Raw genomic sequence first — 27,593 nt, 5'->3', positions numbered from 1 at the left:
CCATAAAAGAGTTTGTTTACCCCTTCTTTTCCACCATCTCCTAGGACATGTAAGATCTGTCATTAATCTCAATTGTTGCTCCTTGTTCTCTTTCTATCAAATGGTCTTTTCTCTCTCTCTCTAAGTTTAGGAGACACGAAATTATAAAGGATAAAACCCTAATCATCTCTTGAATAAGTCTTGTTAAATTAGGGTTAGAGACATGGCTTAATGGGCTTTGTATAAATGACATAACAATTTATTCTATTTTATGACTAATTACTCATTTTAATGTCACAAATTGTGACTTGCATATCTGTTATAAGTTCATCACTAATTTGCAACAACATATTGGTCACAATGTTGTCATAAGAGTGACGATTAATATTATCGTAGCATATTCATCACTAATTGTGACAAACTTTGGTTACCGATTTTTTCCGTCATAATATAATGACAAAATTACTATGAATTTTTGACAAATAAATTTAGTCATAATATCATATTTAAAGTGTCACAAATTTGTGACGAAAATTTTTTTTCTCAAAAATACAGCTTAGTAAAATTATATTCTTGTACTGTAAATAGTATGGAAAATTAAGTGAATAACCATTTCCCAATATAAAAAGAGTAGAGATGATATCAGTGAAGGACACACACACATGTAATATATAGAATATTTTTACAACATCTTAATAAAATAGTATAGAACAAAACTAAATAGTATAGAATGAAACATTTTTTATAAAATATATTGATGGTACTGGTAATGATGGTATGAAATGAAATAAAAAAATTATGAAACAAGCCGTTTACTAAGAAATATACAACATATGAAATTTAGCATGTCGAGTTTAACAATTTCTGAATAAATTACACTATACCCTAAGGGATACAACATAGAGAACCCAAACTATCGAATTAAGCTCATACTAAAATTAGGTTACATGGAAATTAAATTATTAGTATCTATATTTTTAAGAAAATGTAATAGAATATTATTGTATTCTATATAGAATAGTAGAATAAATAATTACATTATTTTAGTTACATATTGAGTTAAAGTTGTTCAATTGAAAAAAATCAAATAAAAACATAAAAGAAATGGTTTATTTTTAAATAAGATTGTGAAATCTAAATAATTTGTGACTTTGTGTAAATAGATTTACGAGAATTTCCCTAGATTTTATTGTAAAGTATATAAAGATGTTGTGCTGACTGGTTTTAAATGATGCATGAATTATAGAACACAATCACCAAGGGAGAGATTGAAGGTGTTGTGTTGACTGGTTTTAGTAGGTGCATGGATTATAAAACTCAATCACCAAGGGAGAGATTGAAGGTGGATGTGCTGACTGAGTTTTGTAAGCTGTTCGGAACATGTCATGAGATTGCTAATGAAACCAAGATCTCATACAACCAGGTGTATGTGAAGACAATGAGCAGAATTAACAAAGATGTTGAGGCACTACTTGACAATATTGCGGTAAGAACATTTGTGAAGTTCCGAAGTAGTACAGGAGGTAGTACGTCAAGTAGTACATGAAGCCAAGTTGTGTGAATACTTTGAAGAGTTGGAGAACAAACGTGTGGGACAATTTGGACAAGCCAAGAAGGTTAGATATATCAGAGGATGTATCAAACGTATGAACCAGTTCTTGTACTAGTCCGACATTAATACAGGTTGTAGTACAAGAAGCTGAATTAAAGAGTTTGAGTACATAAGTTTAAGACCGATTTGGTCAAGCCAAGTGGCGGCTGCTAAGCTGGATGAACATCTAGAATAGAAGATTCAAGATGAGATCATGGAGAGAAACTTTCCTTATCCAAAAAGAAAAAGGAAAGTTCTCAATTTCCTATTTGTTGTATAATATGAAAGTTGCCAACCCTAGGGGTTTGACAATTGATATAAATACCAAGAGGCCGCTTCATGAAGACCTGTGCGCTTCAAGGTATTCTCAAGAGATGCACACAAGATGTGTGGTGTCGCCTCATCAATAAGATAAAGAGATCTTTTGATGGTTTATTCATCTAGAAAAGAATGATAGGCATAATAGTGCTTGTATCATATGCAATTGTAATTGCTATCTTGTTCAAGTGAATTTGTTCTAGAGTAGGTCCCGAGGATGTAGGAAAAACCGAACCTCGATAACAAAGCTTGCGTTATTTACTTTATGCTAATACATACAAAGTCGATCGTAACTAGACCTAGCCACAAATATGCGTTTTTAGTATAAATGAATAAATAAGAGATAAACAAGAAAATGAGAAAATGAGAAAAATAAAGGAATAAATAAAAAGAAAGGGAGGAAGAGGGGACACACGTGAGAGAGTGTGTGTCTAGCTGTTCATAATGTCATATGAGCAAAATTGTCATTATTATAGAAAATATAAAGAATATCATAAGGTGATAATTAGAATGGTTAGTGAATTAATTAAAGTTTTTTGTTGTTGGTTACTTCTGCCAATTTCCCTATTTTTATTGCTATATATTATTATTTTTTAAAATGTTTAGAATGATTTAGACTTACCTATATATTCTTCTTATGTTATGACTTATGTAGTGATGATACCAATATAGCTCATTCTAAAATGCATGTTTATTGGATATCAAATTGGGTGATATCACAATTTGAAGATGATCTGAATCTTAGTGTGGGCCAAAACTCTAGTCCTAATTCAAGTCCATGCTAATTTACAAACATGAATCCTATATAAATTAGACCAACAACAATACTAGGATCCGCATTAGTCAAGCATGCCTAATATGATTTTACAAGAACAATTATCACAAAAACCATAGCCTTGTCATAAACTTCAGAGCTCGTAGTTTTAGTGATAATTTGAATTTCGAATGTTTACGTTTTCATGTTCTTTATCTTTCTTGGCATGGAACCATATATTTATGATTCACTTCCTAAAACTTTCATTTCTTGAAACAATATTTACATTCTTATACAAAAAAAAAAACTGTAAAGAACATAACTAAAGAAAGACGAGAATAAGATAATAATCACGTGATTTTTTTTTAGAGAACAAGCAGAGATAGCGTTATAGCTCTATATATATATATTTTTAATCCATGGCGATATATCTCATGGGTAATTTTTGAATTAGTAATACATATTAATTATAAATCTGATGTTCCAATCATCGGTTTTTTATGGTAATTTGTTGATGTAAATTGACACTAAGTTATTGTTTTTTTGTTTGTTAAGTTATTATAAATCTGATGTTCCAATCATCTCCTAATAATGTCATATGATTACATAAACCTTGGAATGATAATCGATGTGTTACTATTTAGATTCACAAAAATTTCATTTTACATTAAATTTCCCAATTTATATTTAATCTAAAACTATTTTTTATTAAATTTAAATTGTTACTCACTTGTTAAATAGAAATATCTTTGTATGATTTATTTTAACTTTTAAATTTGTGTAAAATATATCAAAATAATACTATATATGAAACGGAAAAAGTAGCTTATAATTTTTTTTTCTTTTTCAAAAACATATTATTTTGTTATATTTAATTTTTGATTGTATTTTACTATTTTTCGCTTGGAATGTAATTTGCAAATTACCAAGAAGGGAAAAAAAAACCGAAACTATATTATAATATATTTTTATTGGGTTTCAAACATTTTAAAAATTTTAATTAAATGAAGCTATTTGAGATATATGTTTTTGGGTGAATGTCATGAAAACCCACTTTGGGTTGAGTTCTATCACAAAAACCTACTTTCCACTCATGGTATACTTTCCCAAGTTTTTTGCTTATGTGTCCACTTTCCTTTTACATTTTTGCCCTTACTAACAACTTACCTCTCTTTCTCTCCTTCTTTTCTCTCTTTTTCTCTTCTTTTTTATTGTTAACACTTTAACAAAGTAAAATATATTTATTTGTTATCATAAAACAAATTTTCTATTTATTTATATAAAATATGTTATGATTATATATTTTCTACATTTTAAGATACATATTGCTATATTTTTTATGAATTTTTAGATTATACAGTATCCATCAGTCGTTGAACATTTGTTCAATTATAAGTGGATAATCAATTGCAGTATTGTTAATAGATAGTTACTTGTGTTTATTCATACAAAATATACATACATAAATTTGGTTAGATCTTTATCCATAGCATATTATCCATAACACAACATAGACCAAATAAGTACAAAACCCTTTAATTCTAAATTTTAAATCCTAGAACATAAACCCTTGAACCTAAAACCAAAACTATTCACTTTAAAAAAAAAAACAAAGTTTAGTGGATAGAAAAACTGTGGATAGGTCTCCATGGATTTACAAAGCATATCTAGACATTAAGCTGAAGAATAGCAGTTGAATGGTGGCTATGGATGTGATCATGTGGATATTTTTTTGTGGATACCAATGTAGACAGACCAAAGAATCATCATACAACATCCACACAATTAAATCCATAGACACCATGAGCTCCTTGCTTCATATTTTGTGTTGGTCCAGAAACATATACACTCATAAGTGGTTAATAAACAAAATAAAAATTAACAACATTGATTTATTTAGAACATTGAATATCAATCATGTGGATTAGTAGTTATGGATACTTATCTTATAATATCTTGCTCATTCTTTACATGAGCAGAAATTTGTCCAAAATAAATTAGCCACATAGATTTCTTTTAGCTAAATGTTTTTGTACTATTTTTCAGCTAGAAGTAGGTATATTAGAACTTAGAAGTGTCACTAGAAGCATACTACACAATAAACATGGTCATTATTAATCTCAAAGCCTATCCACCAAATTCTGACCACGTGGACAAGCAATCCAGATGAAATTTATTGACAAGTTTGTTGCATGTTCAAACATCACTATAGTTTAGCCACTTAGATGTCTTTTAGCCAAATGTTTTTGTACTATTTTTAAGCTAGAATTAGAGATATTAGAACTTAGAAGTGTCACTAGAAGCATACTACACAACAAACATGGTCATTATTAATCTCTAAGCCTATCCACCAAACTCTGACCACGTGGACAAGCAATCCAGATGAAATTTATTGACAAGTTTGTTGCATGTTCAAACATCACCATAGTTTAGGGTTTAGACTTTAGATGGTATATAGATTCAATGTCTATGTTTTGAGTTCAAGTTGTATTGTCTAAGGTTCAAGGTGTAGGATTTAGGGGTTAAGGTTAAAAGTTTAGGTTTAGGTATGTGGATGATGTGTCTATATTTTTAATTCATGGTTTAGGATTTAGGGTTCAAGGTGTATGGTTTAGGGTTTAGGATTTAAGATTTAGGGTATAAGGTTTACGTCTTTGGGCTTAGATGGATTTAGTGTCTATGTGGTGTTAGGATTTAATATTTAGGGTATAAACCCTAAACCCTAAACCCTAAACCCTAAAAGAAATCATTCTAGCTGAAAAATAGTACAAAAACATTTAGCTAAAAGAAATCTATGTGGCTAATTTATCTTGGACAAATTTCTGCTCATGTAAAGAATGAGCAAGATATTATAAGATAAGTATCCATAACTACTAATCCACATGATTGATATTCAATGTTCTAAATAAATCAATGTTGTTAATTTTTATTTTGTTTATTAACCACTTATGAGTGTATATGTTTCTGGACCAACACAAAATATGAAGCAAGGAGCTCATGGTGTCTATGGATTTAATTGTGTGGATGTTGTATGATGATTCTTTGGTCTGTCTACATTGGTATCCACAAAAAAATATCCACATGATCACATCCATAGCCACCATTCAACTGCTATTCTTCAGCTTAATGTCTAGATATGCTTTGTAAATCCATGGAGACCTATCCACAGTTTTTCTATCCACTAAACTTTGTTTTTTTTTTTAAAGTGAATAGTTTTGGTTTTAGGTTCAAGGGTTTATGTTCTAGGATTTAAAATTTAGAATTAAAGGGTTTTGTACTTATTTGGTCTATGTTGTGTTATGGATAATATGCTATGGATAAAGATCTAACCAAATTTATGTATGTATATTTTGTATGAATAAACACAAGTAACTATCTATTAACAATACTGCAATTGATTATCCACTTATAATTGAACAAATGTTCAACGACTGATGGATACTGTATAATCTAAAAATTCATAAAAAATATAGCAATATGTATCTTAAAATGTAGAAAATATATAATCATAACATATTTTATATAAATAAATAGAAAATTTGTTTTATGATAACAAATAAATATATTTTACTTTATTAAAGTGTTAATAACAAAAAAGAAAAGAAAAAGAGAGAAAAGAATGAGAGAAAGAGAGGTAAGTTGTTAGTAAAGGTAAAAATATAAAAGGAAAGTGGACACATAAGCAAAAAAAATTTGGAAAAGTATACCATGAAAGTGGGTTTTTGTGACAATAGTTTAGGAGAAAGCAGTTTTCACCACATTTGCACTATGTTTTTTTTGGAGGCGACAAGGTTAAACATAAAAACCCTTAGATTTCTCTCCCACGGCAAATTAAAAACGCGACGGCGGTGTTAGACGACGGCTGTACTCGGCGGCGTAATCGTATGTGGGATAAATTTGCCGAATAGCTATACGGCGTCGTCTCAAGAATGTCGTCTTCGAAACGGAAGCGCGACGCGGAAGATGTTGGAGAAAGTGGCGACGGTAGTGATGTTAAGAGCAATACCGGAAACAGCTTCTTCGATATATATGGACCCGAAGTATCAACGCTTCCTCTGGAACTTTTTAGTATTGATTTAGATTTGATTAAGTGTTGGATATTGGTAATTTGTGATGTTAAGATTCTTCTTCTTCATCTTGGTAGGCAAAAGCAGAACTCGATTTCAAAAGCCCTGAAGCAACATTGAACTTACAAGTAGGTTTTTGAATCATCCTCGTGGTTAATCAAACTTTTAGGATTGTATGATTGGTATAATGTAAGTTTTTTTTTGGGTTTGAATAGGATGTTCAGGGACTTGTGACATGGGTTCTTGCAGAAGGTTATATGCCCTCGTGGGTGTTTATTAAGGTATGAACAAGTGAACATGTTGGCTATGTTTGTTTGATTGTGTCCTTTACTTTAAGTTTAATTGACATTTTTAAGGATCTGGTTTTGGCAGAACAAGCCTCTCATTCCTAAGGTTGTAATGCTTTACCTTCCTGGGTTGGATGCAGCTTTATACTTATCACAGTCTAAAGCACTTGCTAGTTTGAAATCGTGTTGTGGCAATCCTATAGCACTTTTAGCTTTGAGGTTGGTGTAAGTTTTGGGTGCTTCTCTTTACAATTGTTTGGTTAACTGTTGGTAAAAAAAAACTAATCTTTTGTTCTTGTGTTAGCTCTGTAGTTGATGACATGAGGACAATTGATACAATCCTTACTTGCAATGTTAAAAGAAAGAAAACTGTTACGAGTTCAGTGGAAACACCTCCCCTTGTATCTAGCCCAGGTAAGTAGACTTCACTCGATGAATCTTGATCATTGTTCCTTATTAATTACGACGAGGTTTCAATGTTTCCAGTTATATCATCTACGCCTGTAAACAGTAGTTTCAGATTTTATAAAGTCTTCTCCCAATAGAAGGCATTAACTAGATATAATCTTTGCTTTTTGTAGAAGCAGGCAATCTGATGGGGAAATCGTTCATTGAGATCATAAAAGACATACCATTCCCTGTTGCATACTATACTCTTAGTCGAAAGGAAATGGAACAAAATGGATACACTTTTGAACAATTTGGTACGAGCTACATCTATTTAAGATTTAAGCTGTTAACCTTTGCCTTTGACCTTTGTGTCATATTGTTTGATCATTTTCTGTTCGTTATGCAGAGTTTACCCCTACACTTCCTGCACCACCAGGAGTATCTCACCATGAAATTGTGGCTCTTGATTGCGAGATGGTAAACGACTATGTTCACTGGCCTTTCATGATAATCTTATAATCTTGTAAACATCTTTCCTTTTTGTTTCACCCTTAGTGTATTACAAAGGAGGGTTTGGAGTTAACAAGAGTGACACTGGTCGATATCCAAGGACAGGTACCTTCTTCCTTCTTTCTTTAAGTATGTTAGATTCTTCATTTATGTTACCAAGTTTCCATGATCGCGCAGGTTCTATTAGATAGATTAGTCAAGCCAACAAATCCTATTACTGATTATAACACAAGGTAAGTCATGCAAATATTGGTGATTTTGTGTATGAATTTTAGAATAGTGTACCTCTTAAAAAATACAGTACTGGCATCTGTTTGCAGGTATAGTGGAATAACAGCTGTGATGATGGAAGGAGTTACAACAACTCTTAAAGATATTCAGGTTTGACGAGATCCTTTTAATTTTTATTAGATATGGGTTAAGAGGTTTGAACTTTTGAATTGAAGACTTGTAATGGTCTAGTATAATTAGAGCCGTTTCCTATGTTCAGGCAGAGTTCTTAAGGCTGGTTTTCGAAGAGACCATATTAGTCGGACACTCCTTGGAAAATGACTTGTTTTCTTTGAAGATCTCTCATAATCTGGTGATTGACACTGCAGTACTATACAAGCATCCACATGGTCGATCTTATAAAACTAAACTTCGAATTCTAGCAAAAAAGTTTCTTGCTAGAGAGATACAGCTGTCTGAATCTGGACATGACAGCGTAGAGGATGCAAAAGCAGCCATGGATTTGGCACTATTGAAGATAAAACATGGCAAGAACTTCATAGTCTTAACCTCGCTATTTAAATCTTGTGTGTTTTGTTTTTTCTCTGTATCCTTTTAAGTGATTTTCTTTTCTGGCTTCCACTAGGACCTGATTTTGGCTCACCACCGGAAGTGAGAAGAAAAAAGCTACTCGCCATTTTGAATGAGAGCGGGAAATCTACTTCTATGATTGACAATATCAACATTGTGAAGCGATATGCTTCTGAGTCATCCAATTCAATTCCAGTTTCTTGTGACGACGAAGCACTTTCAAAGGCCATGAAGGAGGTAAAAACTTCTGAATCCATCCATTTCTTTGTATACTCATCTGCCAAAAACGTTTGATACATCTGTGTTTTATATGTTTCTAGGCAAAGAACAAGCGGTCACAGTTCGTTTGGACACAGTTCTCAGAATTGAATACACATTTCCAGAGCAGAGCGAATGATCCGCAGAAACTAAATTCCAGAATAGCGGAGATGATCTCATCGCTTACATGTAACAACAACAAGAGCCTTAAGAAGAAAAACAATGTTTCACTTGAAACGAAGGAAATATTAAAGAAAATGAACGAGAGAGTGCAATCCCTTTACGATGCGTTACCCACCAATGCGATGTTTATAGTTTGCACCGGACACGGAGACACATCCATTGTCGACAGGTTTGTAGCACTCAATCCAAATCCTAAGTGTTTTTAGACAAACGAATATTTTCTGAATTTGCGATCTGATTGTTTTCTTTTTACCTGCCCTGTCTGTTTCTTGCTGGTGGATATGAAGAGTGAGGAAAATGCTTAAAGATGAGAATGAAATCGGGCTTGACCGTGAGAAAGTTGTGAAGGTTCTTGAAGAGCTTCAAGCACAAGCCGAAGTAGCTCTCTGTTTTGTTGGTATCAAGCAATAAACTGACACAGACGCCAAAGTTTAGACCTTATGACTTATGAGCATCAAACTGAGTCTTTTTTATTTCTCAAATATTATTGGTTATATATGTAGTTCTGTTATTGTCAATTCTGATATTCTGATTTATATACATTTTAAAAAGAGTTGACATTTCAAGTTTGGTTTAAAAAGACAAAAAGACTGAAAGCACAAAATAACACATAACATAAGGGGGTGTGATTATGCTGTTGTGGGAGTTTGCATAATCTGAACAATTGGTTGAGCAATTGAAATATGTATATTTGGGGAAACTTTATGACTGGTTATTAGTGTTTGTCTTGGTGAAACAACAGTAAAACTAAATATTACCATATATGTAATATCTTATTATATAAAGCTTAATTTTCAAAGTTAGTAATTCATATAATCGCGACGTGTGTCAAGTGTATAGATAATATTTGGACATGTGTGAAAAGAAATTTTATTTAATAATTCTAAGAAAATTTAAAAAATAAAAAGATTACAATTAATATTTTGAAAAGTATATAAAACCAAAAGTAATCTATTATATCACTGATTCTAATAGAAAATTATCTATTAAATTACTAATTTCAATAGGAAAATATGTGCAATTAATGAGGAAATATATGCAATTTAATTGCAGTTATTATTTATTATAATCATATAGTAAAAATAATTTTATATAGAAAGTGATTAAAGTATGCAAATGTTTAATGTATTAAAATTAGTGATTAACATAATATAAGAAAAATAAGATAATTAAAATAAGAAATTAATGTAAAATTTCTTAAGTTTTTCAATCGGTGAATGATTTGATAGCGTATTCAATATCGACCTGAAGAGTTTGAAAATTTAACGAAATTTCAAGATGAAATCATTCGCTATCTTCGCCAATACGATTCCCCTATAGCTGTTGCTGTTCCAATTTATGAGTCTTTTCAAAATATTGGTAGTGTAAGTGATAATTTTAATTTATATTTAAATTATCAAGTTGCAGTTTCTATTAATGCATAATATTTTTATGGTATTGTGCAGGAGGAGGTTTACCTTCCAATTACTAGAGAAAGATTTTATAATGTATACCATGTTATGCTTCTCACTGGTATTGATCGTAAGAATGGTGTTCGGTATTATGAACTGCAAGATTCTCGTGGGATACATAAAGGAGAACAAGGGGTTGAGATTACCCATTTCTTTCTCATGCGGTTGAGATTAAGGGGTTTTACTTTGTACTTGCAAATCCTAAGTTGATGTTCAGATCTAATATCTCTCTTGATCGGCTTTTTTACAGTAGTTACATCGAGGCCAAAAGAGTTCATTGCCAAATGTTAGCTAAGCAAGCAAGTAATTAATTCAGCTTTCTCTTTGAAATCTTATTCAGTTTTCTTTAAAATTGTGCTAATTTTGGTCTGTTTTTTTAACAGGCACTTATAACTTATAGTGATAGATATCGAATTTTGGTCTGTCTCCGTGAACTTGCATCACTGGTTGTGAGCAATACTTTAGATGTTCCTACAGATTCAGATGATTTTTCTCATGAACATTGAAGCAGCCCTTTGCAAATCAATTGGTGATTATTCTAAGAAATTTGAGAGAGCAGGCTGCGTTATTGACCTATGTGCTATTGTTACTAGGCTCTGGTGTTGTAAGTCTATTGATGAAATCCTTATATAAATAGAAGAGTATAAAAACACCAAATGATATTTATAAAATCAATATTTAAAAAAATTGTGCATGATTAATAGAGAAAAACTAATTGAAAAGTTAAACAAAAACATTTCTAGGGTAACACACAATTTTTTACATTGGAAAAATAAATTTAGAGCATAATTAATGTTTGAGAATTGTAATGTGAAATACATATAGGAATTGATAATATATATATATATATTTTAATTTATTGTTTATGTGATTTTTTTTCTCCATTCGTTACTGCCTACAAGTGTTTGAAGTTTAGCGAATCCGACTTAAACTATAAAAACTATTTACTTGATTGGTTTAAAACGCTAACAATCACAACCGAGGTGCTGATTGGTTTTCCCACTAAAACCTTCAAACGCTGCGTTTTCAGGTGGTAGCGGTTATTAGCAATTGGTGTCAAATTTAATAAAGTATTTGGTGTTTCAAACATTTTTTTTGTGATTTTATAAAACATCTAATTTTGCCTTTTATGTTTTAACCGTTGTTCAATGTTGCACTTAATGGTCAACCAATCGTAAAATTTCTGCAAACACACCAATTTTAAAATTTGAGTCAGTTGTTCAAAATGTTTAATAACAACGTTTGAAACCGCAAACTCCCGCAACCGCGAACCAGTCAAGGCCAAAGCGTTTTGCGGATGCTGATGGTCGCGAGAAAACCAATGAAGCTCTTAACCGGCCGGTTAACTTAAATTGGAAAAATCAAACATACCGCACGTGTAAAAAACACTCTTGAGTCTTCTTTAGCGCCAAATTGCGCTCGTATCCTCTAAAAACCTAGATAGATCTTAATCAAACGATCTAAACCGTTGATTAATCCCTTAAAATCTCAACCGCTAGATTCGCTGATTAAACTCAATTTTGTTTTTTTTTTTCTTGTTTTTTCGATTTTTCAAAAAGATCCCAAAGAGAGGAAGAAGAAGAGAGCTTTTCAAACTTGAACCATATCAAAAAAAAAAAGAAAATCTCTGCTCCTTCTGTAAAATCATTTTGCCATGGAGGAGGATTCGAGTTCTAATCAGAATCCACCTCAATCAGATTTCTCCATCTCTGCGAAGATAGATTCGTTTCAGAAGTCGCTAGAACCACCACCGCCGCCGTCGCCGACTTCTCCGGTGAAATCTTCTCAAGAATCAGCGACGGAAGTCACTCCGCCGCAGAAACCACCGCTTCACCGATTTGTTCACAACCAAGTTCATATGAATCAATCAGGAGGAAACTGTCGAGTGAGGTAAATATTGGTTTACAAACAATTTAATTTCTCATATCTATCAAATTTTTGGGGTTTGATTTTGAATTTATATTATATGTTAGTAACCAAGATCCATTGACGACCTCACGAGGACAGACAGAACTTGAATCGTTAGATAATACTCCAAATAAACAACAGAAACGTTGTAATTGTAAAAACTCAAAGTGCTTGAAGCTGTAAGTATTCTGTTTTGTTTTAAAGAGAGTTAAAAAAAAAAAACATGTTGGTTAGATCCTTTTCCTTTAACAGTCTTGTGGATTTTTTTGTAAAAAGGTATTGCGAATGTTTTGCGTCTGGATCTTATTGTAACGGTAGTTGTAACTGTTTGAATTGTCACAACAATTTGGAGAAAGAGGGTTCAAGACAAGAAGCTGTCACGACGATCTTGGACCGTAATCCGGATGCGTTTAAGCCCAAGATTGCTGGTAGTCCTCATGGAATTAAAGATTTGCAGGTTTGTTAATGTAATTTTGCATCTCAAAAAAGATGTAGCTTTATGCATTTGGAAAGTGTCCTAGTCCTATAATGGTTATAAAGGCTTTTGAGTAATGCTTTGGTTGATGATAACTTATATATATCTTGAAATGGACTTTGTAGGAGAATGCGCGGAAAATGCTGCTTCTTGGAAAGCACAGTAAAGGATGCCACTGCAAGAAATCAGGATGCCTCAAGAAGTACTGTGAGTGTTACCAGGCGAATGTCCTGTGTTCAGAGAATTGTAAATGTCAAGATTGCAAGAATTTCGAAGGAAGTGAAGAAAGAAATGCTCTTCTTCATGGACCTCAGCTCTCAGAAACCTACATACAACAGACGACCAATGCTGCTGTTAACCGCGCCATCGACATGTCTGGTTTTCTTAACCCTCCTGAATCAAGAAAGAGAAAGAGCAAGGACGCTTTACATTCACACGTTGTCCAGAATCAGAGGGTAAACTTTTATATAACTTGCCGAATAATACGATCCTGTTTTTTATTTTTATGTGTCGATTTCGTGGTCTTTAGCTTCACTTCTTGCTTTGAAAGCATACTTTTCTGTGTGTGTTTTTCTTGTTCCAACTAGGCAAACCACGTTGTAAGAAATGGTGACACTTCTCTTTTTTCACTCCCTAACGACAAGGCGGTATCTGGATTTACCACATGTGCTTACAGGTTGGAAATATCAAAGCCTTTCCTTTCTATGATTTTGCCCATTGGAAACTACCGTGAGACCTGACTGTTTGCTTTCTATAGGTCTTCTCTGTCAAATATTATCCAACCACATCATGTCAGAGAGCTATGTTCGCTTTTGGTCTCAAAATCAGTGGATGTGGCAAATAAATTATCAGGTACATATATCATGCAGTTATATATGTAAGGAGGATATGTTCCTCATGTCTGATATGGTGTTTCAGGTGCCAAATGTGAAACAGACAAAAGGAAAGATCCTTCACTTGATCAAGCCCAAAGAGGTGCTAATGTGATCAACGACTCTCCAGATTGTGTCCTTGATACTAATAGAATAGAAGAGAAGCCTTTATCTCCAACAACACGTACCTTGATGTGTGACGAAGAACATGAGATCGGGTCAGAGAAAGATACGTTTGCCAGAGTGAAAACAAGCCAAGAGAAAGAAGACACAGACACAAGCTCGGAGGTTTACTTAGAACAAGAACGACAGATCTTGTCAAGCTTCAGGGACTATCTCATTCAGCTCTCAAACCGTGGGAGCTTAAATGGTAAGCTTTGCTTTTATAGCTTAATATCGTATCCTTGTCTTGTAGTCTCGTAGATGATGTGCTAATTTAAGAGATTTGTTTTTATGCAGGAAAAAATACCAAAGCCGACACAAATCCAAGTTGAAAGGAACCATATGATGAAGAGCAAAGCCATCTAGACTCAAATTTGTTTTTGGGAGAAATTTCTGACAAAAACTTTAGGATGTACTCATTTTTTTAATTCATAATTTAAAAATGGTACGAAGTTTTTGAGTAAAAATTGTCACCTAGTAAGCAAGAAAAAGATAAAATCACAGTTACATTTTGCTAATGGCGACTGAAAGGGCGATTTTTCCTCTCGTCACTCGGCGGTTACTATATCTCTTTTTCGCGACGGTTTACAACGAATTCTCTGGCGAAGTGGACATTACTCAAACCACTTTCCTGACGGTTATCTCCACGTTGAAGATCTCACTTCGATGTGATGCTTCTTCTGCGGTTATAGAGTCTCCCCCTCTATTTAAACCCAGTTTCGACGATGATTATCCCACATATACGATATCGGCAATTGCGCTTGTACTACTCTTTCCATTTCGATTCTACAATACCCTTCTCAAAATGGCTGATCTTCGAAGAGCAGTCCAAGATATCAATCTCGGTGCCGATGAAGAACCGATAGCACTCCCAGCGGATGTAGTGGCCCAAGCAGAAGCGGAGAATCGTTTCATCATTGTCGGCCGTCCAGTGATGCCTCGGCGTCAAAATCTTCGATCCATCATTGCTTCCATGCCAAGGATTTGGGGACAATCTGGTCTAGTTCATGAAAGACTCATTCCAGGAAATCAATTCCAATTCATCTTCCCCTCCGAGGAGTCATTGGAAACAGTGATGCGACGAGGTCCATGGGTCTTTAATGACCGGATGTTAATACTTCAGCGATGGAATCCCCTTCAAAATCCACCTCTCATCAATTTCATCCCGTTTTGGATCCAAATCAGAGGAATCCCATATCAGTATCTCAATCGCAATATAATATGACATACCACCAGCAAATCCTAATCCAGGAGTGATCATAAGGGAACTGGATATTGATGCGGATGAAGCTAATGAGGGAGACAATGGTCAACAAGCTGAAGTTGAAGATGAGCCTGATGAGCTAAACGACATTGATCCAAATCATGATGCCTTGGTTGAAGAAGACCCTGATGAAGCTATCTCCAGGAAGCAAATCAGCATTATGCCATGTTTACTGGTGATTTGAATAACAGTCAGTTATTTAATCCGGTTCCTATTTATGAGAATGCGACATGAGACATTCCAGGCAGAGAAGAGTACCAGAACTACTCGCTGAACATTCAACCCCATCCTGAAGCAATGGACTAAGCGATCCAGACTCAAGATCAGATAGCCATTGAACGGGGAAAGAGGAAAAGAGAAGACACCATGGAATCTTCAGAGATGGGGGCAAGTCCCAAGTTGCTGATCCGGGAGGCTGGTTCGACTAGTAGCTCGGTTCAGGACACCCAGTGTAGAGGCGCGGTGGGCCCTAAACCACCACAGCCTCCATGATTACAACCTGCTGGAACTGTCAAGGTTTAGGCATAAACCTTACAGTTCGACGCCTTGAGGAAATACAAAGACAGTATTTCCCGGACATGTTATGCCTACTAGAAACGAAACAGACTGATGACAAGATCGAAGAGGTTGCAAGTGATCTAGGTTTCCCTAACTTTGTAACAGTTCCACCACAAGGTATGAGTGGTGGAATTGCTATTTTCTGGAAAAATTCAGAATCTGATTCAGTTGTATTTGCTTCAGCTAATCTTGTAGATATGCAAGTTGTGTTTAATGGAAGTCATTTCTACTTATCGTTTGTATATGGTCATCCAGAACCGAGTCTCAGAAATGATCTATGGGAACGGTTTGAACGGATATCTACATCACGTCTAGAACCATGGTTGGTCATGGGTGATTTTAATGAGATTAAAGGCAATGAAGAAAAGAGAGGGGGACCAAGACGATCAGAAAGAACTTTCATTGATTTTCGACGTATGCTGACTACTTGTGATTTTCATGATCTGAAATATACTGGAAACAAATTCTCGTGGACTGGAAAGCGATATACCCACACAGTATGGTGTTGTTTGGATCGCGTAATGGCAAACTCAGAATGGTTAGCTCTTTTTCCTTCAGCACAGACAGAATTTCTTCCGTTTGAGGGGTCATATCATCGACCAATTGTGACTAATCTATGTGATGTGGTAGAGCAACGCCGTAATGTTTTCCGGTACGACAGTCGGTTACTAAATAAAGAGGGATTCAGAGAAACAGTTATTGCTAGTTGGAATACTCAGGAGTCTACAATGGCTTTTTCTGATCGGATTCAGAGAAGTAGAAAGCGGATATCAGATTGGAAAAAACGACATTGTTTGAATGCTACTATAGGTATTGGAATTCTGAAGCGAGATTTGGATCATGCTTTGACTTATGGCAACACACCTACTACAGAGATAGATAGTATCAGAGCTCAGTTGAATCAAGCATATAAAGATGAAGAACAATTCTGGAAGCTGAAAAGCAGGAACAACTGGATGATGCTTGGAGATCGAAACACAAGATACTTCTATGCACAGGCTAAACAAAGCTTGCTCGTAACCGGATCATTGCGATAGAAGATAACCAAGCCATGGTCTATCGGGGAGATAAGGAAACTGGTAGCATTGCAGAACGATACTTCAAGGATTTGTTTACAACAACAAGAGATTCATCACAAGACTATACAAATGTCTTCCACGGTTTTCCGAGACGCGTAACTTAACAAATGAATGCAGAACTTCAATCTCCAATCACAGAGGATGAAATCAGGAAAGCAGTTTTTGATATTGGCCCAGAGAAAGCTCCAAGTCTGGATGGCTTAACAGGAGCCTTTTATCAGCAATTCTGGGATGACATTAAAGCTCCGATCCTCAAAGAAATAGAAACTTTTTTCAACACATGAGTCATGCCAACGAGAATGAATCACACCAATTTGTGTCTTATACCAAAGGTTGAAGTTCCCACTACAATGAGCGACTTCCGCCCAATCGCACTATGCAACGTAAGCTACAAAATCATCTCTAAAGTATTAGTGGCAAGATTACAGAAACATCTATCTACTATTGTCTCTGAATACCAAGCAGCCTTTATCCCTGGAAGGAACATTATGGACAATGTCATTATAGCACATGAGATGATCCATTCGTTAAAGAAAAGGAAAAGATGGGCTAACTCCTATATGGCGGTCAAGACAGACATTTCAAAGGCTTATGACACACTGGAATGGAATTTTCTTCGAAACACTCTGCAATATATAGGGTTTGATTCAACGTGGATAAATTAGGTGATGCAGTGTGTGGAAACAGTGAGCTACTCGGTTTTAATTAATGGTTCACCAAAAGGTCAGATACTACCAACAAGGGGCATAAGACAGGAGGACCCTCTTTCTCCATACCACTTTATCTTGTGTGCTGAAGTTCTTAGTCATCGACTAACACAAGCAGCAGAGGAAAATAAACTCAAAGGGATGAAAATAAGCAAAAAAGGTCCATCAGTTAACCACCTTTTATTCGCTGATGATGCCCTGTTCTTTTGTCATGCTCATCCTAAGTCTTGCTCCACAATCATGAAGATCCTACAAGATTATGAACGAGTCTCAGGTCAAGCAGTCAATCTCACAAAGTCTGCTATAACATTTGGAGCTCGAGTCCAACCCCACACCAAAACAAGATTAAGGAGAATACTTAACATTCACAATGATGGAGGATGTGGTAAATACTTAGGACTACCAGAACACGTAGGCAGAAAAAAGAAGGAAATCTTCCAGTATATCATTGACAAGGTTAAACAACGAACTCAAGGATGGTCACATCGTTATCTATCGGAAGCAGGTAAAGAAATCCTTCTAAAAACAGTGGCAATGACTCTACCGGTCTACACGATGAACTGTTTTAAACTCCCTAAAGGAATTTGTGATGAGATAAATAGTATTATAGCAAACTACTGGTGGAGCAAAAATCCATGCAACAGATCGATGCATTGGGTTTCTTGGGAAAGAATGGGATTACCAAAAAAGGAAGGTGGATTAGGATTTCGAGATTTGGAGAAGTTTAATCTAGCTCTTCTTGGAAAACAAGTATGGTGTATACTCCAGGCTCCATCAAGTCTACTTAGCCGATTTCTCAAAGCAAGATACTACCATAATGATAATATCTTTACTGCTGGACCTGGTAATAAACCTTCTTTTATTTAGAAATCTCTGCTAGAAGGTCGAGACATGATTCAACGTGGTATGCGATTTTTTATTGGTGATGGTGAAAATATAAATGTCTGGGTAGACCCTTGGTTACCAACCAATCCCCCTAGAGCCCCAAGGAGTATTGATGGATTAGACGTCATAAGAACACTGCGAGTTAAGGATCTTATCAGGGCGGATCAGAGGATATGGAACCTGGAACTGATACGCAGCCTTTTTGTTGATGAAGATGTGACAATAATACAAAGAATACATCTGAGTCCAATAGCATCTCCGGACCTTTTTGGCTGGCACTACAATGATTCAGGACTATATACCGTTGAATCTGGATACTGGCTAGCAACTCACATACACGCTGATGAACCAGTACGCCCGCCTCCGGGATTACAGAGTTTCAAATCCTCCATTTGGAAGATGGACATTGCTCCAAAACTGAAACATTTCTTGTGGCGTTTGCTCTCACGAGCATTACCAGTAGGCTCTGAATTGAGACACCGAATGATTACAACAGATAGTCAATGCAAAAGATGTTGCCAAACTGAAGAGACAACAGATCATCTATTCTTCACCTGCTGTTACGCACAATCTATCTGGAGAGGAAGCCAAAATATTAACAGAAACATCACCAGTCTGGTTAGTAGCTTTGAAGACAAATTTCAGGGTATAATAGATTGCTACAACAATCAGGGACTCACTGCGTTAGAACGACAACTACCAATATGGACACTTTGGAGAATCTGGAAGAGTAGAAACATATTGGTGTTTCAAAAAAGAGGTAGCACATGGCAACAAGATCTCAATAAAGCATTACATGAAGCAAAAGAGTGGGTAAACTGCTGTACATAGGATACACAGAATGCACAGAGCCATCGACATCAACAATCACAACACTCCCAATGGACACGACCTCAAACTGATTATGTTAAATGCAATTATGATAGTCAATTCCAACAGGATTCTACACCACAAGCAGGATGGATAATAAGAGATTCAGAGGGTTTTTATAGAACGGCTGGGCAGAGTAAAGGTAAGATATGTGATAGTGTTTTGGAGGCAGAACTTCAGGCCTTGATCATTGCGATGCAACAAACATGGATAAGAGGATATGAAAGAGTAACCTTCGAAGGAGACAACACAACGGTCACAAAACTGGTTACCGGTGAACAACATAACTTTCGAGTTCATAACTGGGTTGAGGAAGTCAAATATTGGGAACAAAAATTCAAAGAAGTTGCATATGTCTGGACACGAATACACAACAACAAAGCTGCAGACAGTTTAGCTAAAACACCTTTACCAAATAATATTGATTTTGCCAGCTACTATTACATTCCTGGTTTTCTTGTTGATGTCCCAATGAGGATCACATTATCGATTAACAAGAGCTTATTAGATGTTAAAAAAAAAATTGTCACCTAGCTTGCAAGTTGCGAGTAAAAAAAAACATGTATCGTCAAAGGAACTAACAGAGCATAATGAGCTTTTCGTCGCTGTATTATTGTTAATGGGCTTTGGAATAATATAGGTCCAACCAATTACATGACCCGACCCGTCCAGGGAAAATATTCAGTCTTCCTCCGTCTTCGTCATCGGCTTAACACTGCCAAAAGCTATAAAACCCTAGGCTCTCACTTTCTTCACCTCTTCTTCTTCTTCTTCCTCAAAGCGCACAGAATCTTGGATTTAAGTTCTTGAAATCATGGTTGCGGCCGTTGATATAGATGGCCGAGCGGCTCAGTTAGGGATTAATTGGTCTGAGATTAATCTCGATTCAATCCATCTTCCTCCTCGAGACGATTTTGGGATCGCGAGGTGAGATTTTTTTCTCAATAGATCGCTGCGTCTTGGTTTTTGTAGAATGTACGAACAACGGAACTGAGTTTTTTTGTTTTTTTTTCTTTGGAATCTTTGGTGGATTGGTAGTGATGATGAAGCAGTATACCACGAGGATCAGTCAGAATTCGATACTGGATTCGGTAACATAATCGTAGTAGATCACCTCCCTGTTGTTACCAGGGAAAAGTATGAGAAACTTGAAGGTGTTGTCAAGAAAATTTACAACCAGTTAGGTGTGATCAGGGAGAATGGACTGTGGATGCCCGTTGATCCCGATACCGAATTGACATTGGGTTACTGTTTTATTGAGTTCAATACCGCTCAGGTTATTTATTTAACTAACTACGAGCAGCTTAGTTAATTAGCTTAGGTGTCTCTATCTTCTACTTACAAGAGTTTGTTTCTCAATCTTGCAGGAAGCGCAAAATGCTAAGGAAAAGACTCATGGCTACAAGCTGGACAAGTCTCATATCTTTGATGTAAACAAGTTTGATGATTTCGACAGGTTGATGAATGTGAAGGAGGAGTGGGAGCCTCCTCAGGCCAGTTTTTATGTACCTGCGGTATGTGTAGTTTTCATCATATACGCTACTCCTTGCTACCTTGAATCATTGTCTTTGAATAACTTCCTCTGCGTCTGTGCTGGTTATTTGCTGGTTTGATTCAGTGATTTACATGTGTTTGCTAGCTGCGTTAGAGTTAGGATCTGTTTACGCATTGTATGTAAACTAACCAATATAGTTAAAAGTTGCGTAAATCTTGTTGCATGTTTGTTTCTTTACTGAGGTGCTTGTTCTCGTTATTTATATGGTGTTTGTTTTTTCAGGAAAATTATCAAAAATGGCTTACTGATGAGAAAGCCCGGGACCAGCTAGTCATTCGTCATGGTGCTGATACTGAAGTTTACTGGAATGATCCTAGGCAGAAGATGCCTGAACCTGTTCATAAGCGTCCTGTAAGTTACTTACATATCCTGTGTATATCCATTATTTGTTAATTGACTGTTTAGGGCAAAGTTACATTTTCCTGTGTATATCCATTATTTGAATTAATGATGTTCTCCTCCTATGCAGTATTGGACAGAGAGTTATGTGCAGTGGTCTCCTCTAGGTACATACCTTGTGACACTTCACAAGCAAGGAGCAGCTGTTTGGGGTGGTGCTGATACATTCACGCGTCTCATGCGTTATCAGCATTCTATGGTTTGACTTTCCTTTTAATCGCTACGTATTAGTTTTGTTTTTCCTCTGTTGGCCTGAAAACATGACATGTTTGTTGATTCCGTTTTAGGTAAAACTAGTTGATTTCTCGCCAGGTGAGAAATATCTGGTAACTTACCATAGCCAAGAACCAAGCAACCCACGAGATGCAAGTGTGAGTGCATCTTTGCTTCTCTTCTTTCCAACTTTTATTTGTATATCATTTGTATACAAAGGATTCTGATTTCTGTCAAACTCTCAGAAAGTAGAAGTTAAGGTCTTTGATGTGAGGACCGGTAGGATGATGAGAGATTTCAAGGGTAGTGCTGATGAGTTTTCAATTGGAGGACTTGGTGGTGTTGCTGGTGCCTCTTGGCCTGTGTTCAGGTAATATCTTCAACTGCATGTCAATGTCCTGAATATAAACAGTCAAAATCTATTCTCTATTCAACTATTGTGCACATTTGTTGATATATCGTAAACTTTTTCTGCAGATGGGCTGGTGGAAATGATGATAAATACTTTGCCAAGCTTAGCAAAAACACTATATCTGTCTATGAGACTGAGACTTTCAGCCTAATAGACAAGAAATCCATGAAGGTCGATAATGTTGTGGATATCTGCTGGTCTCCTACTGATTCTATCCTTTCATTGTTTGTTCCTGAACAAGGTGGTGGAAACCAACCTGCCAAGGTATGTTTCTATTATTTCCCTGAATCCTCAATTTGCTTCAGTTTTCTGCCAGTTGTTTTGTATTGACATGTCTTTCTTCAGGTTGCTCTAATCCAATCCCGAGCAAGGTGGAGTTGAGGCAGAAGAATCTCTTCAGTGTGAGCGACTGCAAGATGTACTGGCAGAGTAGTGGAGAGTATCTTGCTGTCAAGGTTGATCGATACACAAAAACTAAGAAGAGCATATACTCTGGATTTGAGCTTTTCCGTATCAAAGAGAGGGATATTCCCATTGAGGTTCTTGAGCTGGACAACAAGAATGACAAGATCATTGCTTTCGCGTGGGAGCCCAAGGGTCACAGGTTTGCTGTGATTCATGGTGACCAACCAAGACCAGATGTCAGTTTCTACACAATGAAGACTGCACAAAACACTGGAAGGGTTTCAAAGCTCGCAACTTTGAAGGCCAAACAAGCCAATGCCCTCTTCTGGTCCCCCACTGGCAAGTACATCATTCTTGCTGGGTTAAAGGGATTCAATGGCCAGCTTGAATTTTTCAACGTGGATGAGCTCGAGACAATGGCCACAGCCGAACACTTCATGGCCACGGAAATCGAATGGGACCCAACTGGAAGGTACTACTGTCTTAAAACTAAACCAGTCCATTTGTTGTTTCTCTTTGTTCCAACTGCTGATGTTTTTTGTTCTTTTTATTTATTTTCAAAGGTATGTTGCAACTGCTGTGACATCAGTCCACGAGATGGAGAATGGGTTCACCATATGGTCTTTCAACGGGAATTTGCTTTACCGGACACTGAAGGATCATTTCTTCCAGGTCTGTAACAAAAAAAAAACTCGGTCTCAAACTGGCATCATCCATTTCAATTGTCCAATAAAATATTTGTTTGTGGTTATACAGTTGGCTTGGCGTCCAAGACCGCCATCATTCTTGACTGCGGAGAAGGAAGAAGAGATAGCAAAGAACCTGAAGAAGTACAGCAAGAAGTATGAGGCAGAGGATCAAGACGTGTCGTTGCTGTTGAGCGAACAAGACAGAGAGAAGAGGAAGGCATTAAAGGAAGAATGGGAAAAATGGGTGATGCAGTGGAAGTCTCTCTATGAAGAGGAGAAACTCGCGAGGCAAAATCTTCGGGATGGTGAAGTTAGTGATGTGGAAGAAGATGAGTATGAAGCCAAAGAAGTTGAGTTTGAGGATGTTATCGATGTAACCGAGGAAATCGTTCAAGAGTCGATGTAATTTTCTCAGTCCGTCTCTTGTCACTTCGGATCTCTTTAGACGTCAGCGTTCTCTACACTTGGAAGAGAATTTTTGGTTCCTTAGGATAAATCTTTAGCGTTTAAGATATATGAAATATAGCGTTTGAGCTTTGTGATGACAAAATTAAGGATTGAGAATTGTAAAGTTGGATCTGGTGAGATCTACATAACGGCAAAACACAACGGTTGGTAGCATATTTGTTGACCGATCTTTCTCAATTTCAGGGTTTAAGCAATTAATATTTAGGTCTCTACTAAAACTTAAGCTCCATCTTAAAGAAAAGTTTTTTTTTTTCAATTTACAAGCAGGCACTGATGATGGCTTCATCACAAAGTTGTAGCTGTCGATTGTTAAATATGTTTTTGTTTCTTGCTGTCCAGATCGCCCATATTATCCTAGGAAACAAAGGTTCCTCTCCCATGCCAGTTGGTGGAAGGTATTCTCACTTGAATATTAAAAGACTGAGGATTTTTAAAAAACTTCGTATATAGATTATATAAATTGAGTATGTGTTATAATTTTTAAGTATTGTAGTAAATAAAATTAATAACTCATGTTTTTTTTTTGTGGATGCTAAAAAAAAACATTTCAAATAATTTTTTTATAGCAATCGAATAAAAACCCAAAATGCAAAAATCCAAAAATGTGACGACAAATTCAAAGTGTTTTTTATTTTTATTTTTAAATCAAATCAATAACAAAGAGACGGAGAAAAAAAAAGTATTTATAAAGTTAACCAAAACACGTCCATTAAGAAGAGAAGAAGCAAGCAGGTAGCTAATTGTGCAAATTTGCATGCCGTTGACATTAATTTTGAGTAACGAAACACAGAACATCGAATCTTTTTCTCCCACCACCGATCACCACCACCACCGCCACCGGAGACGGAGTTATGGATTCTCAAGCCCAAGTGTTTAGATCGGAGTTCCTTTGTGTTCTCCTAAGTCGACGATCTCCCGAAGGTGATTTATTTACTAATGTTTCTTTTAATTTTTTCCTGATCTCATAATCACATATTTTAATTATCTTCCTTTAAATCTTTTTTAATCTCTCCAGTTCCACTAATGGTGGATTATTCGAATCCTGTCGAGAACCCTCTCTTTCAATCCGATGTTCCATCTACAGAAGTGCGATGATGTTCAATCCTTTTTTTTTTTTTCCTAAAAAAAGTGTCACTCTTCTTCTAATTTGATTTTTGTTTGTTTGGTCATTACAAAACACAGGCAATAGAGTCTTGTCCAAAAGAAGACATTGGTGACTTGAAAGAGATGCTTAAAGAAGAAAACCTTCATCTCCACACTGAGGTAACTAACATTTGGTATATATATATTTAAAGAAACTTTATGGATAATATATTTTGTGTTAAGTCTTACAAAAAATAAAAAATAAATTGTATTCTATTTGTAATGAGGAATATAAAAGGATGCAGAGCAAGGGAGATTGCCTTTGCTTATATTAAGCCTGAAGAAGAGCAGTGAAGAAAGAAGGCCAGCGATTGTGTTTATGCACGGCACAAACACAAACAAAGAATGGTTGAGACCATGGCTCGAAGTAACATCATTGTTATTTTTTTTTTCACATTTTGATTTCTTCTTAATTAATCAACAGAGGAATGTTTTGATTATATATATATGTTTTATTTCTGCTTAGGCATATGCTTCAAGGGGATATGTAGCCATCGGTTTAGACTCTCGCTACCACGGGGAACGCGCTTACATCTGCAAAACTGCATATAATGATGTTTGTTACAAATTCATTATATATGACCTTTTTTATTTTTCTTCTCTTTTGAGTTCTGATATGGGTGTAAATTACAATGCAGGCTCTTATATCATCTTGGAAAAATGGAAACACAATGCCTTTTATCTTTGATACTGTAAAAAAAACCCCATTGCCTCTATTTAGCTTTCATTTTCTGGTTTCACTTTTAGAGTATAAAACATCGATCTTACTGCATCTATTTGATTTTTATTTTTTTTGGTCTTTTCTCAGGTTTGGGATTTGATCAAACTAGCTGAATATCTTATTAAGAGGGATGATATAGACCCAAAAAGGATAGGAATCACCGGCATTTCGCTAGGAGGTCAGTCATATAACTACTAACTGATGAGTTGCATGATTTGTTGTAGTAATTATACTAAGTTCATATATACTAATTTTTTGTTCATTGTGAAAACCATCATACAGGGATGCATGCTTGGTTCGCTGCTGCAGCTGACACCCGCTATTCCGTGGCTGTCCCTTTAATCGGTGTTCAGGTGCAAAAATCATCATTACTACTCTTTCTTAAACAACATAGCAACTATGAGAGACCTTTTCTTTTGCTTGTAAGAGGATAAGGTTTCCTAATTCAAAAACTTTTGAATGTTGGGCAGGGATTTAGATGGGCAATAGACAATGATGAGTGGGAAGCAAGAGTCAACAGTATAAAACCTTTATTTGAAGGTCAGATTTTGAAAAAAACTCACTAAAAGATTCAATATATACTTAAGTATGAGAATTATAATTCCTTTGCTTTCTATGGTTTCAGAAGCAAGGATTGATCTGGGAAAGAGTGTAATCGACAAAGAAGTAGTCGACAAGGTAAAGAAGCTTGAAGATGACTACGAATTCGGATTGCGACTCAAATATAACAGTTGGTAAGTATTTGATTGACTTAAAACAGGTGTGGAACAGAATAGCTCCTGGACTAGCTTCTAAGTTTGACTCACCTTACTCATTACCAGTGATTGCTCCACGGCCTCTTTACATCCTTAACGGTCAGCACAATCGATATATATGTAAAATGTTCATTATCTATCTGACACACTTACAAGTTTTTTTCCGGATTTCATGTGCAGGTGCAAAAGATCCTCGCTGCCCTCTTGGCGGACTAGAAGTTCCTTTAAAGAGAGCTGAGAAGGCTTATAAAGATACTGGTTCTCCTGGAAATGTTAAGGTACATCATCACTGATCTAAACAATAGTTCTATTTGCAACCACCGGATAGAGAAATTAAAATAGACTTTTGATGTTTCTCGAGAGAGCAGTTCAAAGCAGAAGATGGAGTTGGACACGAAGTGACGAGTTTTATGATCAAAGAGTCATCAGACTGGTTTGACAAATTCCTTAAATAAACCGGTGGACATGACATTTCCAATTGTAATATTGGTAAAATTGTAAACTAATAAGAAGAAGAAACATCTCCTTGTAAACTGAAATAATGTATTCACTTCTCCCAAATCATTATCATTACAAAAGCAAAGAGTATCATCCTTTTTTAGGCATTAAGCAGTTGCATTCTTTAAACACTGAACTAGCTTTTGACCTGTGTGAGTCGCAGTTAAGAGAACTGTCCGGCTCAGGATAAGCCATCAATGCTCTGATAATTTGCCTGTGTTAGATTGAGCGTCCAAACAAGAGCTCTGTTTACATGACAAAGCTCTGGTTTAGGCGTTTAGTGCATGATTAATGTTATATAGTCGTTATTGCCAATATATTAAATTGTCTAATTAGAGACATGTAAAATATTAATCATATTTTCAGTCGATTTACGATCAATTTTGCCTCGGAAGATCGGTATGCTTTTTCGTTCTGGTCTAGTATTCCATCCTCGTGTTAGGGCATCTCCAACTCCACTCTATTTTAGAGTCAAAATTCTATTATAGAACAATATTTGCTCTAGATTGCTCTATATATAGAGCAATTCTATTTTCATCTCTATTTTTTACACTAACTATTGCTTTATTATAGAGTTACTCTATTTTAGAGAAAAAAATAGAAATATACATTGGAGATGGTCTTAGGATGAGTGCTCATGTTGCATTCTTTCTTTTATTATATGTCAAAGTAATCCTCAATTGTTGGTATTATTAAAATTCCTTTTTTTTTAAATAGAAAACATGATAAAATTTTACATAATTTTTAAACTAATAGACTTTTATGAAAAATTGAGAATTTCAAAATTTTATTTAATGGATACAAATTATTGACAAAATTTTTGATGGTATAAAAAAAAACATAGTAAAAGTATTTACAAAGTTAAAAAATTATTTATCCTTTATAATTGATTTTTTTTTTTTTTTTTTTGGAAAAGTAACCGTATGTATTACTAGAAGTTACCCCGTGCGTAGCACAAGTTTATTT

At 35.4% G+C, this 27,593-nt stretch overlaps 4 protein-coding genes across 7 annotated transcripts; all 4 read left to right on the top strand.

Moving 5' to 3' along the window:
* LOC104736602 (small RNA degrading nuclease 5) lies at positions 6,404-9,704 on the top strand. 2 transcript variants are annotated; one of them, XM_010456617.2, is made up of 14 exons: positions 6,404-6,682; positions 6,787-6,837; positions 6,925-6,990; positions 7,082-7,215; positions 7,301-7,410; positions 7,578-7,700; positions 7,793-7,863; positions 7,942-8,001; positions 8,074-8,129; positions 8,217-8,277; positions 8,387-8,654; positions 8,753-8,934; positions 9,018-9,307; positions 9,426-9,704. In XM_010456617.2, exons 1-14 carry the CDS (start codon positions 6,572-6,574, stop codon positions 9,547-9,549), a joined length of 1,707 nt encoding a protein of 568 aa, XP_010454919.1. In that variant the 5' UTR covers positions 6,404-6,571; the 3' UTR covers positions 9,550-9,704. The 2 variants fall into 2 exon arrangements, with proteins under 2 accessions (XP_010454919.1, XP_010454921.1); XM_010456619.2 differs by having other exon boundaries at positions 7,584-7,700; positions 9,426-9,561.
* Positions 12,150-14,536, top strand: LOC104736601 (protein tesmin/TSO1-like CXC 7). Its single transcript, XM_010456616.1, has 8 exons — positions 12,150-12,479; positions 12,563-12,676; positions 12,774-12,954; positions 13,098-13,427; positions 13,560-13,648; positions 13,730-13,824; positions 13,891-14,214; positions 14,304-14,536. Exons 1-8 carry the CDS (start codon positions 12,244-12,246, stop codon positions 14,336-14,338), a joined length of 1,404 nt encoding a protein of 467 aa, XP_010454918.1. The 5' UTR covers positions 12,150-12,243; the 3' UTR covers positions 14,339-14,536.
* LOC104736600 (eukaryotic translation initiation factor 3 subunit B-like) lies at positions 20,077-23,687 on the top strand. Its single transcript, XM_010456615.2, has 11 exons — positions 20,077-20,296; positions 20,408-20,645; positions 20,737-20,883; positions 21,147-21,275; positions 21,394-21,522; positions 21,611-21,694; positions 21,782-21,906; positions 22,014-22,216; positions 22,294-22,825; positions 22,917-23,025; positions 23,110-23,687. The coding sequence occupies exons 1-11, from the start codon at positions 20,184-20,186 to the stop codon at positions 23,446-23,448; spliced, it is 2,148 nt and encodes a 715-aa protein (XP_010454917.1). The 5' UTR covers positions 20,077-20,183; the 3' UTR covers positions 23,449-23,687.
* LOC104736596 (putative hydrolase YtaP) lies at positions 23,770-26,723 on the top strand. 3 transcript variants are annotated; one of them, XM_019234878.1, is made up of 14 exons: positions 23,770-23,905; positions 24,292-24,431; positions 24,526-24,596; positions 24,693-24,773; positions 24,892-25,020; positions 25,120-25,209; positions 25,292-25,345; positions 25,462-25,552; positions 25,657-25,727; positions 25,845-25,914; positions 26,000-26,052; positions 26,135-26,228; positions 26,310-26,407; positions 26,498-26,723. In XM_019234878.1, exons 1-14 carry the CDS (start codon positions 23,784-23,786, stop codon positions 26,582-26,584), a joined length of 1,251 nt encoding a protein of 416 aa, XP_019090423.1. In that variant the 5' UTR covers positions 23,770-23,783; the 3' UTR covers positions 26,585-26,723. The 3 variants fall into 3 exon arrangements, with proteins under 3 accessions (XP_019090423.1, XP_010454912.1, XP_010454914.1); XM_010456610.2 differs by lacking the exon at positions 23,770-23,905 and having other exon boundaries at positions 24,189-24,431; positions 26,498-26,721; XM_010456612.2 differs by lacking the exons at positions 23,770-23,905; positions 24,892-25,020 and having other exon boundaries at positions 24,189-24,431.

This window comes from Camelina sativa, chromosome 13 (assembly GCF_000633955.1).
Source record: "Camelina sativa cultivar DH55 chromosome 13, Cs, whole genome shotgun sequence".
In the NCBI taxonomy this organism is placed as follows: Eukaryota; Viridiplantae; Streptophyta; class Magnoliopsida; order Brassicales; family Brassicaceae; genus Camelina; species Camelina sativa.
Note: the sequence above shows the minus strand (reverse complement) of the source record. Positions and strands in the feature narration are given on the sequence as shown.